General features: G+C 38.0%; 1 protein-coding gene across 1 annotated transcript in view; it reads left to right on the top strand.

Annotated features, from left to right (window-relative positions):
* The window catches only part of pcolce2.L (procollagen C-endopeptidase enhancer 2 L homeolog), a 41643-nt gene extending 29559 nt beyond the window's left edge, over positions 1 to 12084 (top strand). The window contains exons 7-9 of the mRNA XM_018263818.2: positions 8635 to 8718; positions 9300 to 9467; positions 11330 to 12084. Coding sequence (XP_018119307.1) covers positions 8635 to 8718; positions 9300 to 9467; positions 11330 to 11460 — 383 coding nt within the window. The 3' untranslated portion in view covers positions 11461 to 12084. The remainder of the gene's footprint in view (positions 1 to 8634; positions 8719 to 9299; positions 9468 to 11329) is intronic.
* Positions 12085 to 15177: the final 3093 nt, after the last annotated feature.

Here is a 15177-nt window from a genome sequence, read left to right as displayed (position 1 = left end):
AGGAGCAACATTGGCACTAAAAATAACACTTTATACTGGGTTAATTACAGGGTTGCAATAACATAGGATCACCCCTGTTATTCATACATTCCACGGTGGTTTGCCGCAGAGCACACAAAAACTCATTATGTATAGAGCTCAAGTAATAGAGAACTAGCCATTCCAAACTGCCCATCATTTTGATCTTTTCAGAGCTGTTCTCAGTGGTATGTACAGTTGGGATGATGTTGGGAGCCATTATCTTCACCTTTGGGATATACACACACTAGTTCTTGCCTGTTGCTATTGGACTCCCACAGTAATGTGGGATAGAGACCGGGAACCCACTGGTAGAAAATTGTAAATGTTATATAAATAGTAAAAGGCAGCTAGACATTCTGCACTAAATTCTCTATACGTGGTGACTGCAGAAAACAGACTCATTCTGTTAGTGAGCCATTTAGCCTGAGGCGCTCTGCAGCCCAGTATCCATTGCATTTCCTCCAGTAAGTCCACTCTAAGCTCAGAGAGTTGAGATGAAAATATTTTTCTGCATAAGAACTTTTCCTACACAACAGACACCCCCATGCAGATGACAGAATTGTATAGGGTAACCCTGATAGCACCCATTTTTGATCACCTGTATAAAGAAGATCAAAGAACAGAGGATTGCTGTGGATCATATCCTGTTGAATTGCAAGTAGCTGGAGACACAATCATTCTGAGATATTTTTTTCCTTTTTATTTTCTCTGGGGTGTTCCAGGTCTGGGGTAAGATTCAGAATAGGCATTAACATTTCAGATACACAGAGGTACAGTCATTGACAGGGCTAATAAATAGTGACTGTCTGTGGCAGTTCTCTGGCATTTGCAAGAATTTACAGATTGCCAGTTCTGGCCTAGGGTGTTGTAAAATTCTTCTACTCTAGTCTGGCAAATTAAAAATCTGCTGCTAAATGCAGAGCAAATCCCTAAAACCCTGTCTGTATGATGCACCTGTTAGGGGTGGGTTGGGAGTGGAATGGGGATGCCTATGGGGGTCTATTTATCAAAAAGTGAAGTTAGAGATCGCCACAGTCCTCTAGAGTGAAATTCCACTGCTCTCCATTCATTTATCAAAAGGGTGAAAGTTCATCCTTTGCTATATACACCTTTCAAAATCCCGGAGAAATGAATGGAGAGTGGCGGAATTCACTCTAGTGGACTGTGGCGATCTCTAACTTCACTTTTAAATAAATATACCATTTTCCCATAAACCCCCTTATGAATACAGTGCTGCCAAATTCATGCATTGTTGCATTCATCTGGAAAACTCAGGTGGAGTGCAAGGACTAGCACTCGGAGCGGGGAAGGGAAACACATGGCGTTTTGCCCTTTTTGCAAAAAGGTGCTTACATAACGGAATAAGATTGCAGATGAGTTTATTAGAAAGTTTCTATTATATACATGTGTCTTAGCCTTGCTGTTTGTAAGTTTATAAGCCCAATACAGACTTATTATCAATCATTTATTTATAATAATGTCTGATTCATTTGTTGAATTGTTTACATAAGAAAAAAATTTGTGGCTGCAAAAAATGCATCCATCTAGTGTGGCATTCCTAACAAAATACCAATTACATTTATATTTGTCGTAAGCAGTTTGAATTCCCCAACTTTAATTGTCTCCCACTGTATCTGGCTATTGTATATTGTATTAGACTTTCAGTAAAGAAGTACTTTCTTATAGGACCCTTCAGTCCCACATCAGACTGTATCCTCTAGTTGTAGCTATCCTTCTCTTGTCAGACATACCCACCTAACAAGTATGGGACCTCTTATCAGGATCGGACTGGGGCCGCCCCCTCGGAGAATGCACATTAGGCACCTCAGGTCCCCACGCCCCAGCCGCAACCCACGTCTGGGATCGGGGGCAGCGCCAAAAGTGGGTGTGGCCCACCGGGTTTTTTCCCCGCTAGCCCAGTCCGACACTGCCTGTTATGCAGAATGGTTGGAGTCCATGGGAGATGGTCTTCCCATAATTCAGAACTTTCTAGATAATTAGTTTCTGGGTAACTGATCACATACATGTATGTTTGGCTTTATTAAGAAAATATTTTTATTAGTTTTGTTTGTTGATTTTATTTGAATTCCAATTTAGTTTTGTCAGGAAATAATACATAAATATAACAATGCAAACATTCTGCTTGCTAAAGTTGATTTTTTTTGTTAAAGACAAAACGGAGGCTTTTTGGGTGCCCTCCAGCTTTGCGTACTTGCGGGGAGGGCTTTTCAGCTATTCATCTTGGAAGATTTGCGTGGCCTTCACGTTGATTAGACATCAGAGCTTTCAAGCTGGGCCAAAGTCTGTTGATGCTGTTCAGGACAGGACTTGACTGGGCCACTCAAGGACATTCACCTTTTTGTTCCTAAATGACTCCAGCTGATCTTTGGCTTGGTGCATCATTGGATCATTCTCTAGAATAAAAGGAGATTCAATCATTGCAGACCACAACAAATTTCTTTGAAAGGTCTGCCTGTACTTTGAGCTCTTCAATGATTGCTTAAAAAGGCCTCTATGGAAAATCACATTCCAGTGTTTCTGAGCTTTCTGAATAATCAATTTATGGATTAAAAAATCCCATACCTAGTTGTACACCAGGGAGGAATCGTACTAAGAAACTAGGGAGAGCATTAGAAATGCATACTTTACATAGAAGTTAAACTACAGATACTGAAGACCTTTTGAGCTCAAAGTTGCCTATCAGTTATTAAACATGACCTACAGAATCTGCATCATTGCACAAAAGTGTGTGAGAAGAACTGAAATACTAATGAAATTATCCAACTGAAACCACAGTCTCAGCAAAGTACAAGCTGCTCTGTAACCCTTGTGCCCAGCCTACAGAGAATAGCCCCTGAGGTGGAAAATAATTCCGTGTTTCCCTATGGAAATTTTATTCAGCAGGTCAACATACAATTCCTTACATTGGTCTGGAGTACTGGCTTATAATGCCCCCGAGAACCCAAAACCCTCAAAACAAGACATTCCTTTTAACAGAAAATTTAAAACATATTAAAACTGCTAAAAAAAACAATGCTAATTGCAAATGTGTTTAAAAGAGCACTCTCAGCAATTTTACATTAAAGTGTTTTGTAAGTTTACGTTGCCATTAACACTGAGTCCCTATAAATCATCTGGCACTATTTAGAAAAGGTTTGACATGAACAAATTCAGTAATAATAAAGTTAGGGCATCTTGTTCTGCTGATGCATTAAAGATATTCCTCTCATAGTTACCCACTCCATTGTTGCGGGCACGCGGGCATATCCACAGTAAATATATATACGGATGAAGCCACTCAGGATCGGACTGGAGTAAAGGGGGCCCACTGGGACTGCCGTATGAAGGCCCTCCAGCTTCCCTCTGTGTGCCTCCCTCTGTGTGAGCGCTGGTGCCGGTAAGACGCACGCCTGCTCAGAGGCACAGCAGCAAAGGTTATTTTAATGGGCCCCGGTGTCCCATTGGCCCAGTCCGACACTGAAGCCACTTGGATTTGTGGGTTAAATGCGTCATGATTTAGGATTAACTGAAGAAACTGTGTTATCTAAAGTCATCTTAACTCATTTAATGCATTTAACCTTTTCATTAGCATACCAAAGCACCAAACCAAAGTGGCTGCATCTGTATATTTATATTTATATATATATATATATATATATATATATATATATATATGCTTTGTTTCATCTCTGTAATACTCATTTTGTACTTGTTAACAAAGCAAGCATACATTTGAGTTAATGGCAAACCAGTCTTAAAGGGGTGGTTCACCTTTAAGTTAACTTTTAGTAAGTTTAATATGTCTTAATATGATAGGACCCAGGGAAGAGTTCTAGGCAAGCAAGGGAACCGCACGTTAAACTGACTGGGAGAACCAGGAACGAAGTCAGGGTCACAGGCCGAGTCAATACACCAGATGAGCTGAGCAGAACAATAACAGTAGATGGTAGCGTAATTGGGGTCACAAGCCAAGTCAATTTACCGAACAGGCAGCACAGTACAAAACAGGAGTCAGAAGCGTAATCGGGTCACAGGCCGGGTCAAAATACCAGAGAGTTTTCAGGATCCAAGAGAATGGTTAAAAACAGGCAGCAGACAGGACTTGGTCAAAAACAGGCAGGGTCAAACACTAATAGAAAAATACAGATTAATGTAGGGAACTCCAAACATGACTACAAAGGATTATATTATGTTACCACTCCTCTTAAATAGAATGTAAGTGAGGTGCAATTAACCCAGTATAAGCAAAGATATAAATACCACCAGCAAAAAGGGAAACAGCACAAGAAACGGATATACTTGCCAAAGATGAGAATGCCCCAACATTTCGGCCCTTTGTCAAGGGGAATTCTCGTTTCTTGTGGTGTTTCCCTTTCTGCTTTGAAATAGTTTGCTGGGTGGTATGTATATCTTTGCTTATACTGGTGTATATGTACTATACTGAATGGCAGAAATGTTTCCAAACACTAAGGGGCAGATTTATCAAGGGTCGAAGTGAATTTTCGAAGTAAAGTAATTTTTTTAGCTACTTCGACCATCGAATATGATACTACGACTTCGACTTCAATTCGAAATTAAAATCGTTCGACTATTCGACCATTCGATAATTGACTGTAGTACTGTCTCTTTAAAAAAAAAATTGACTTCAATACTTCGCCAACTTAAACCTGCCGAAGTGCTATGTTAGCCTATGGGGACCTACCAGAGCATATTTTTGGGTTTCGAAGGAAAATCATACGATAAAATAGTTTGCATCGTACGTTCGGAGTACGATCGTACTACGATTGGAATACGATCATACAATGAATAAAATCTTCTGACTTCGAATGTCGGAGGATTCTATTCAATGGTCGAATTTCAAAGTATTTTCCACTTCGAAATTCGACCCTTGATAAATCTGCCCCTAATATAATAATTGACACAAATTAGAATAAGGTAATTATTTGTATGGGTACCCTTTTATAGTACCGATAAAAATTAACTATACTGTACCATGATTTAATTGATCTCTAAATTAATACCTCATGAATTATGGGAAACCAAGTAGAGCAAGTGTTAATCCATTAATAAAGAAATACCCAATTATGAATAGACTGATTGTGCAATGTTTATAAATTACGTGTGTTGATCACAGAAATCAATTAATAAGTAAATAAATAAATCACCTATCCGTAGAGTTCATCCACAGATTTTTGAGTTCAATTCATACAATTATAAAGTGCAGGTGCAATAAATAAGTGATTGAGCTTGAAGTTACTCAGATAGTAGATTAATTAAATAAATCAAATAGCCATGTATAAAAATAAGTAAAAAACCAAACTGCTTAAATCCTTAGAGTAGTCAGGAAAATTGAAAAAATTGGATAGAGGGTGGAGTTGTCCCGTAAGCTAACTGCCTGGTATTTTTCTAATCTGGGACACCACAAAGTTGTAGGCAGGACAGGGTAGCCGGGACTGTGGCCTTGTAAGTTAAACTTGCCCTATTCTCAGGAGAGGCTAATTATGCCCTAATAAGCCACAAACCCATGGTCCCTTAGAATGGAAAGAAGATTGTATGGTTAAAGAAGGAAGGATTATGCCCCCGACCACACTGATATGAAAAGGTTGATTTTTAAAATTAGAATTTTAAAAGGAAAAGGAACGCCAACGCGTTCGCTGCAAAGCTTTCTTAAGACGTGAGGATAAGATTCTTTTTTTGTCACATGCATAGTTATACAAGTACAACATGCAGTGAAATGCATCCTGATCCACTTTCTTAGACTGTGCAAAGTTAAAACATACTAGTTAAATACTACAACTAAGTACAAAAAATGGGTTTTTTTTATATAAAAAAATAAATAAAAAAAATTAAAACTTTTTTAAAAAAAACAAAGCATATGTACTACAAGATGAACCATGTTATTTACCTAAGTGACAGTGAGTGAAGATTGGATAAAAATATAAAATATAACAACAGCAGTGCAGTACAGTACAACAAATAACCATATTATGGTGATGGTGAAATGAAATAAAAGAAAACGGTGCAGTAACAGTACACAGTATTAAAGTGCAATATACGTGGATTGTATAGTATTGTATTGAGGTGACGTAATGTGTCACATAAATCAAGTAGGTGCAAGTGAAAAAAGGGAGAGGGGGTAGAAGATATGGGTACAGTGGTTTATATCACAGTGACAGTGAGTGAAGATTGTATAAAACGTATAAAAATATAATACAAATCGGATGAGTGAATCGCCAGACTACAGAACCTTCATCTCTTTCATTTTTAATATTCAACATTGGGGGGCACATTTACTTAGCTCGAGTGAAGGAATAGAATAAAAAATACTCTGATTTTCAAAGTATTTTTTGGCTATTTCAACCATCGAATTGGCTACTTCGACCTTCGACGATTCGAACTAAAAATCGTTTGACTATTTGACCATTCGATAGTGGAAGTACTGTCTCTTTAAAAAAAACTTCGCCACCTAAAACCTACCGAGCATCAATTTTAGCCTATGGGGAAGGTCCCCATAAGCTTTCTAGCCAATTTCTGATCGAAGGAAAATCGTTCGATCGATGGATTAAAATTCTTCGAATCGTTCAATTCGACGGATTTAATCGAACGATTGAACGATTATTCCGTCAATCGAACGATATTCGAAGTCACAGGATTTAACGACAGTCGAATATCGAGGGTTAATTAACCCTCGATATTCGACCCTAAGTAAATGTGTCCCTTAAATATTGTGTAATGTCTTTTACAGACAATCCCAAGGTTTCAAAGTGTCAGAGCCTCATTGGTCTAGGCCCATACACAGGTGTTATTCTTCTTACAACTGCCAGTTTTTATAGCCTTACTAACATATATTACATTAATGTATTAACTTTTCATATTTTTACAGCAATAAACAGTATTTATGATTCAATACACTTAAAATTACAATGCACATTTTTATTTCTCTCCGTATATTAATAGGGCGAAGACAAAATCTACCCTGTTTTGAATGATAGTTTGTATTGATTATTGTGTACACATGACCTTCCTTCCTTTATACTGGGTGCTAGAAAAGAAAAGGCACTTTAAAATTCCTGCAGTAACTTTGGGCAAGGAAGAAAGATCACAGCTGGGGTTTAGAGCTTTGTTCAGCTGGCTGGGTAGCTGAGTACCCAATGATACCATGATGCCATTGAATATAATAGATTCTTTAAACTCATTTTGGACTATGGAATAAGTCACACATGGGCATTTGCATGTACTGTAGCAGTAGGACCTTAAAGGTGTGCTTCACCTTTAAGATAACTTTTCGTATGTTTTAAAATGGTCAATTCTAAGCAACTTTTCAGCTGGTCTTCAGTATTTATTTTTATAGTTTTAGAATTATTTGCCTTTTTCTTCTGACTTTTTCCAGCTTTCAAATGGGTCACCCATCTAAAAAACACAAATGATCTGTAAGGCTACAATGTATTGTTATTGCTACTATTTATTACTGTTATTACAGGCCCTCTCCTATTCATATTCCAGTGTCTTATTCAAATCAGTGAATGGTTGCTAAGGTAATTTGGACCCTAGCAACTAGATTGCTAAAAACTGGGGAGCTGCTGAATAAAAAGCTAAATAACTCGAAAGCCACAAATTGAAAACCGAATGCAGTTTGTCTCAGAATATAACCCTCTACATCATAGTAAAAGTTAACTCAAAGGTGAATAAACCCTTTAAAAACCAATGTGTGGTTGAGTTTAGGGTTTATAGCCTCACTTGGGGGCCTATTTATTTAATGTAATTTTTTTCTGGTCGAGTTTTTAATGGAAAAAACCTACATTTTTTAGAGATTTATTATACCCCAAAGCTGATAAAAAATCCAAAAATACTTCAACCTGTAGAGGTCATGTGGAAGTCAATGGCAGAAGTCCCTTTAACAGTTTGATCTGCTCTGGTTTTTGTATGAGAATCCGAAAAATTCGGGGTTTTTGGGCAACAACTCGAAAAAATGGTATGATGTGGGCATGAAATTGATTCAAATTGTCGCACGATTTTGTATAGACTTTTTCCGAACCACCTATTTTGAGCTGATTTTTTGATAAACAAGTTAAATTCATGGGTGGGAGTTAGGTCAACTTTGTTTTAATATAAAAATTAGATAAATCACAGTTTTAGTAAATACCCCCCTTGATGTGTTGCACTACAACACTTGCGAAAGAGCCAATTGTTGACTCTTAATAAACACCTTGCCACTTACTTTTCAGTGCTGCTCTTCTTTTGCCCAGGATTATTCCCATTTAGTAATGGGTGAATCTGGCCCATTTCACTTCGGTGAAAACTCGCAAAATGGCTAAAAATTTGCCAAATGCATTGAAGTCAATGGACTACAATTTTTTTGATGCAAAACACATTTTTTCACTCATTGGGCATTATTTCCACTGTGAAACCTGGTGAATCAGATATTGATGGGTCAGGGCAACTGAGATACATTATTTTCACCTTGGAAGAAATAGCGGCTTTTTTTGTGAGAGATGCAAAGCATAGAATAAATTCATGTCTCAGTGTCCCCTCCTATGAGTCTCCTGAGCTGGTAATAGCCTTGGTAAGAGCAGTTGTTCTAAACTATTTGTTCTTTCCTTTTCCTAAATTAAGGTCTGAAACCAACACTTGCGCTTTGCCAACAGAAATGCAAACGGACGGGGACGCTGGAAAGCAATTACTGTTCCAGTAATTTTGGTATGGAAAAAATATGATTCCACGTATTTTTTTTTTTTTTTCATTTTATTTTGGAAATCAATGACTCAAGGTTGTGACTTTAAATTCCAAGAAGTGACAGAGGCTTTAGTTGTGAGCTGCAATTAATATACAGAGCAGCGCTTGATAATGTTCCACTCCATCTGTGAAAAAGGTTTCCTTGAGATGTTTAGAGGGAGAAAACTGTAAACATGTGTCCCAGCAAATAGTCTAAACACAAATAGCTGAACAGAAGGTGAATTGTTACTATATAAAAGTCTTTATTCAGTCGCACGCCTCTGGAACACCACGTATATTTATGGCCAACAAGGACAGGCTTGTCATATTTTGATCAAATCCTTAGGAGGACAATTCAGACTGACTATAAATAAAATAACCAGTTTCCCAAAAATGTCTTTAATATGGAAAAAATGGCTTAGAGATCAATGTATTTTTGTCATTCTCAGTCTCAAAGTCAAGCTGCTTTAGCAATTTAACTTGAACTCTTTCCTACAATACAGTTTTTTGAAACAGATTTGGTGAAACATATTCTTAATCGCTAATGGTGAATATTTCTCTCCTAGTTATAACGGGCACGATTATCACAACTGTGAGCAGAGGTGGCAGCGTTTATGCAACCGTGTCCATTATAAATGTATACAAGGAAGGAACGCTGGCAATCCAGCAGGCAGGCAAAAACATGAGTGCCAAAATCACCGTGGTTTGTAAGCAGTGTCCAATGGTCAGAAGAGGTGAGCAAAAAAAAAAATTCTGTATGGGATCTGTTATTCATAAACCCGTTATCCAGAAGGCTCTGAATTACGGGAAGGCCATCTCTCATTGACTCCATTTTAAACAACCAATTCACATTTTTAAAAATGATTTCCTTTTTCCCTGTAATAATAAAACAGTACCTCGTACCTGTTCCCAAGTAAGATATAATTAATTCTTATTGGAGATAGAACAAACAATCCTATTGGGTTTATTTAGGGGGTGATTTATGCACGAAGTCAATGAGAGTTGTCCTAGGCAAAATTCAAGCCAAGATCTTTGAGTTTTCCAGGTTTTTTTGTGAGCTTTTTAACAGGTATTCCATTTTTTTCCACAAATGTATTTAACTGAGCTTTTTATATTCAGATTTTCAAAGTTGTGTTCATTTGAAGTAGAAAAAAAACTCTAAAACCTCACCAATTGTTGATATTTATCAAGGGTCGAATTTCAAATTTGAAAAACTTCAAAATTCGAATTCAAAAAGACCAACCGAAATGAAGTCAAATTTGTTTTTGGGCCAAATTTGATCGAATAGGTCCGTATTCAGCCAAATTCGGCAGGTTTTAGATTGCAAATGGTCGAAGTCTAATTTTTAAAGAGACAGTACATCATAAATTTTAATATTCAAATTTTAGATTTTTTGTCACATTCAAATTGAATTTGGACTATTCCCTAGTCTTTGTACTAGCTCAAAATTCTAAATTTTTTTCATTCGAAAATTCACCTTGACCATCATTAAATCTGCCCCTTAAAATATAGAGATCTAAATTATGGAAAGATCCCTTATTCCAAAAATCCCAGGTCCTGTGCATTCTGGATTACAGGTTCTATACCTTTATTGGGCATTAGGGCCTAGCAGTATTAAAGGGTGTGTTTGAATAAAACCATATGCTTAGGTTATGTCCATGTACTCTATTTTCAATAAGCACTGTCTGTACACTAAAAAGCCCTCTCCATACCTCTCCATCACCTGGCCATTATTATCCAGGAAAGTCTTTTATTGGCAGCTGATAATTTGTTGGAAAAGGAGCATGGTTATTACAGGTCTGTGTGTGCTTAGGGTGGGTAGATGTTCAGGTGGAAATGCTGGCAGGTATGGATCTTAAAATAAAGGGACAAAATGACATGCGTTTTTGACAATTCCAACTTGCCATTCACTTTTCAGAATTGTCGCATAAGATGCTTGATCAAAACTCTCATTTCCACACCCATTTGGCCATTTCCATTAAAAAGGTTAACATACTGTATTGCCTTTAACTGGGTGAGCAAAGTTCAGTTGTAAAAAGTGTTGGAGAGCAACACAAGCATGAAAAAAGTTTCTGGGAGGCAAATAAGGGCTGTGATTGGCTATTTGGTAGCCCCTATGTGGACTGGCAGCCTACAGGAGACTCTTTGTCAGTACACCTGGTTTTTATGCAGCCAAAACTTGCCTCTAAGCCTCAAATTCAAAAATAAGCTCCTGCCTTAAGGCCACTAGGCACAACATCCAAAGGGTTGGTGAGCAACATGTTGCTCATGAGCTACTGGTTGGGGATCATTAACAATGTTCCCCAACCAGTGGCTCATAACCAACATGTTGCTCACCAACCCCTTAAAGCAGGTGCTTATCTTTTATTTCCTGTATTGGAGGCAAATTGTAGTTGCTTAAAAAATGGGCACTGCCAAACAGAGCCTCCTATAGGCTGCCAGTCGATATAGAGGCTACCAAATGGCCAACCACAGCACTTATTTTGCACCATAATAACATTTTTTTCATGCATGTGTTGCTCACAGGTTAAAAAAGGTTGGGGACCTCTGGTCTATAATGTACTAAAGGTGGGACTGGTGTTGTTTTCTTCTGCAGGATTGAATTACATCATCATGGGTCAAGTAGATGAGGATGGACGGGCAAAGGTTTTACCCAGCAACTACGTCATGACCTTCAAAACCAAGAATCAGAAGATACTGAACACATTAAAAAACAAGAGATGTTAGAGCTTTATCTATATGTCTTTCTCTGCAAATGTGACTGTACTTCCCAAACTTGGATGAAGATTGTTTGGATTTCAAGAGTAAAGTCAGCCGCACTGGGTTGTGCTTTCATTATAGGGCAAGTGGAGCATATTTAATGCCAGTTTTTCCAACTGAGATCCAGTCTGAACTGTTCTAGGTTCTGGCTAATTTAATCTCTTTTTTTTGGCAGGGGGATTTATTCAGTTTTAAAATAAGGAATGGTAGAAACAAATAACAAAAAACACATATTTCTAAGTCTCTCATTAACTGCAGGATGTACAATGTGTGGCTCATGGTTGTAACGGTAGAGATGGCGCTGTCACACTGGCTGCTGGGAATTGTAGTTGGAATACAGAGACACAAGCTGCAGAGGCATGTACCCTTTCTTAGGTTAACGCTCAATGATTCCCTTAATTATTTATATTAAAAATCATTATTTTGATGATGGGAGAGTAATGTGGTGATGTAACATAAGGAATTTAAAGTGCAATATTTATAATATTTTTAGATTTTCTTCAGTGGAGCAGGTTCTTTTTTTTAATTTTTTTTTTATCTACTGACGGTTCGTGTGTGTAACCTATGCTTAATAAAATCAGTATATGAATAGTTTTTATAGTCCTCATTTATTATCTTTTTATTTATTATTATTAAAAATTGGACCTTAAAATGTCATCCTTGGTTGGTTGAGGCTGATAGTATGTGAACTGTACAGACCAATTCATTAACAAGGAAGGAGTTAAGACCCATGGGAGATGCTGTTTTGAGATTAATACTAGCAGTCAACTCAGATATCCAATCAGCCCCTGAGCTACATAGAAATTAGTACATCTTCTCCATCACCAGGAATGAGTGGAAGTGAGGATAACTGGTTGCTCCTCCACCATCTCCATCAGCTGATGTCCCATCTGTGAGCTGTGAAGGGGCAGATCCCAATGTCAGTCTGAACTGACCTATCAGATCACAAGATGGCCTGACAGGAGAGAACATGAGACTATACTTAGGGGCATATTTATCAAGGGTCGAACTTCGAATTGAAAAAACTTCGAAATTCAAAGTTTTTTTGTTTTTGGTTGAATAGGTCAGTTTTTGTACGACTAGGTCCGTATTCGGCCGCATTCGAATTGTACAAATCAAAGGAATAGCGCATTTGATTGAATTCAATTCAAAGTTTTTCCCCCAAAAAATTTTTCAAAGTCTACCATTTGACACCAAATAGATTCTAGGAGGTCCCCCATAGGCTAAAACAGCAATTCGGCAGGTTTTATATGTTGAATGGTCGAAGTTAAATTTTTAAAGAGACAGTACATGATAAATGTTGATTTTTTCCAGAATATTCCCTAGTTGATGTACACAAAAAATTGCTCAAAATTCAAATTGGCCCCTGCATTGTTTAAACCTCAAATTTACACTGTAATCCCCTGTATTGTTCACACCTATGATCCCCCTGTATTGTTTACACTTGTGGCACCTCTATTTTTCACACCCCTAAAGGCCTGTACTGTTCACACCTGAGACCCAGACTGAAACTGCCCACATTGTTCACCTGTTCACACTTTATTCAAAATGCTAATGGGGCACCAGCACTGTGTCACTGTATGTAGTACATCTTAGACTGGTCCTGATTCCTGTCTCCTGCTCTGTTCTGCCTTCCCTATGCTCCCTGTGTGTGTCATACTTTGGTATTTGTTCTGGGGGTTTGTTAGCAATTGAAAATAATTTTTAGTGGCCCCTAAGGTGTTCAATCATATGCTGGGGTACTGTATTATACACAGGGAAGGAGGAGGCATATGGATTTATGGGTATGTCTTATATGACTTAACTTTTTTCACATATAGTGACATCCTTGCAAGGGCAGGCACAAGGTAGTTTGGCACCCAAGGCAAGAGCTTCAATCAGTGCCCCCCTGTCAGTGACATCATTGACTTGTGTACACACATCGCGCTGCACCGCAAAGAAGGAGCTATTGCTTGCCGGCAAGAAGGAGAAGGTGAAGGAGATGGATTCCACCCAACTGGGTGACCATGATTACTGAAACAAATTATTACAGCAATACTTTGCACTATAGATGTAAAGGATCTCTATACATCAATCAGACATGAGGAGGGCATAGAATGTTGCAGGGAATATTTACAGAAAGAGAAATTACAGATACAGGAGATCAATTTTTTGTGTGATTGTCTAGACCTAATACTAAAAAGAAATTATTTCTGGTTCGACAAAACATTTTATTTACAAATACAGGGTACGAGTATGGGTGCCAACATGGCACCTGCCTATGCTAATATCTATATGCATAAATTCGAAAATGAATTCATTTTATCGCACCCTGTATATAGTAAATATGTCGGCATGTGGTATAGATATGTGGACGACATGTTCATGGTTTGGACAGGTACAAGAGAATTATTATCAGAATTCTATAACTATATAAATATAGTACACGACACAATTAAATTCACCATGAACGTGGGTCCAGATACAGTAAACTACTTGGACGTTAAGGTTACACTAGATGGGGGAACATTTACAACTGATCTGTATAAAAAACAAACAGACAGAAATAACCTTTTACATAGAGACAGTTACCATCCAGCAGGAGTAATGAAAGGACTACCAAAAAGTCAGTTCATCAGAGCGAGACGAATTACCTCGTCTGATGAACTATACAAAGAACAAGCAGATATAATGATTAAAAACTTTAACCAAAGAGGATATGACAGAAGGGAATTAGAAAAGATCAAAGAAGAAGTGTTGGGTATAGATAGACAAGAATGTTTAAAAGGAAAAGAAAAAATAAATAGAAAGAAAAAACAAAATCTGACATGCGTGACAACATTTGGTCCCCATTCAACCTTCGTAAAGAAGGTGATATTACAATATTGGCCCATTCTACAAAAAGATAAAATATATGGTAAATTGTTTACGGAGAAACCTCTTTTTAGCTATAAAAGGGGTAAGACAATTTCTGATGGGATCATCAGAACAGATTTAAGGGAAAAACCCACCCACAAAAGAGTTTCCAACAAAAATGGAACCTTTCCCTGTCACAATTGTGGACACTGCAGCGGGGTGATCAAAGGAGATATCTGTAAACACCTGAGCTTAGGACATGATATAAAACTTAAATCTTTTTCCACATGTGACACGGAAGGCGTAATCTATTTATTAAAATGCCCCTGTGGATTAGGATATGTGGGCCAAACATCTAGATATTTCAAATTAAGAATGTATGAGCACAAAAGTGTCATAAGAAACTTTAAACCAGAAACAGATGGGGTAAAAGAGAAAGAAAAAGAGAAATATAAGAAAGAGACACTATTAGCAAAACATTTCTTTGAAATGAAACACAACGTATCGCAACTAGAGATGTCGCGAACTGTTCGCCGGCGAACTTGTTCGCGCGAACATCGGGTGTTCGCGCTCGCCGGAAGTTCGCGAACGTCGCGCGACGTTCGCCATTTTGGGTTCGCCATTGTTGGCGCTTTTTTTTGCCCTCTCACCCCAGACCAGCAGGTACATGGCAGCCAATCAGGAAGCTCTCCCCTGGACCACTCCCCTTCCCTATAAAAACCGAAGCCCTGCAGCGTTTTTTCACTCTGCCTGTGTGTGCTGAAGAGATAGTGTAGGGAGAGAGCTGCTGCCTGTTAGTGATTTCAGGGACAGTTGAAAGTTTGCTGGCTAGTAATCGTTTTGATACTG

This window comes from Xenopus laevis, chromosome 5L (genome assembly GCF_017654675.1).
Source record: "Xenopus laevis strain J_2021 chromosome 5L, Xenopus_laevis_v10.1, whole genome shotgun sequence".
Classification (NCBI taxonomy): Eukaryota; Metazoa; Chordata; class Amphibia; order Anura; family Pipidae; genus Xenopus; species Xenopus laevis.
The sequence above is the reverse complement of the archived record's forward strand: the minus strand, read 5'-3'. Positions and strand labels throughout refer to the sequence as shown.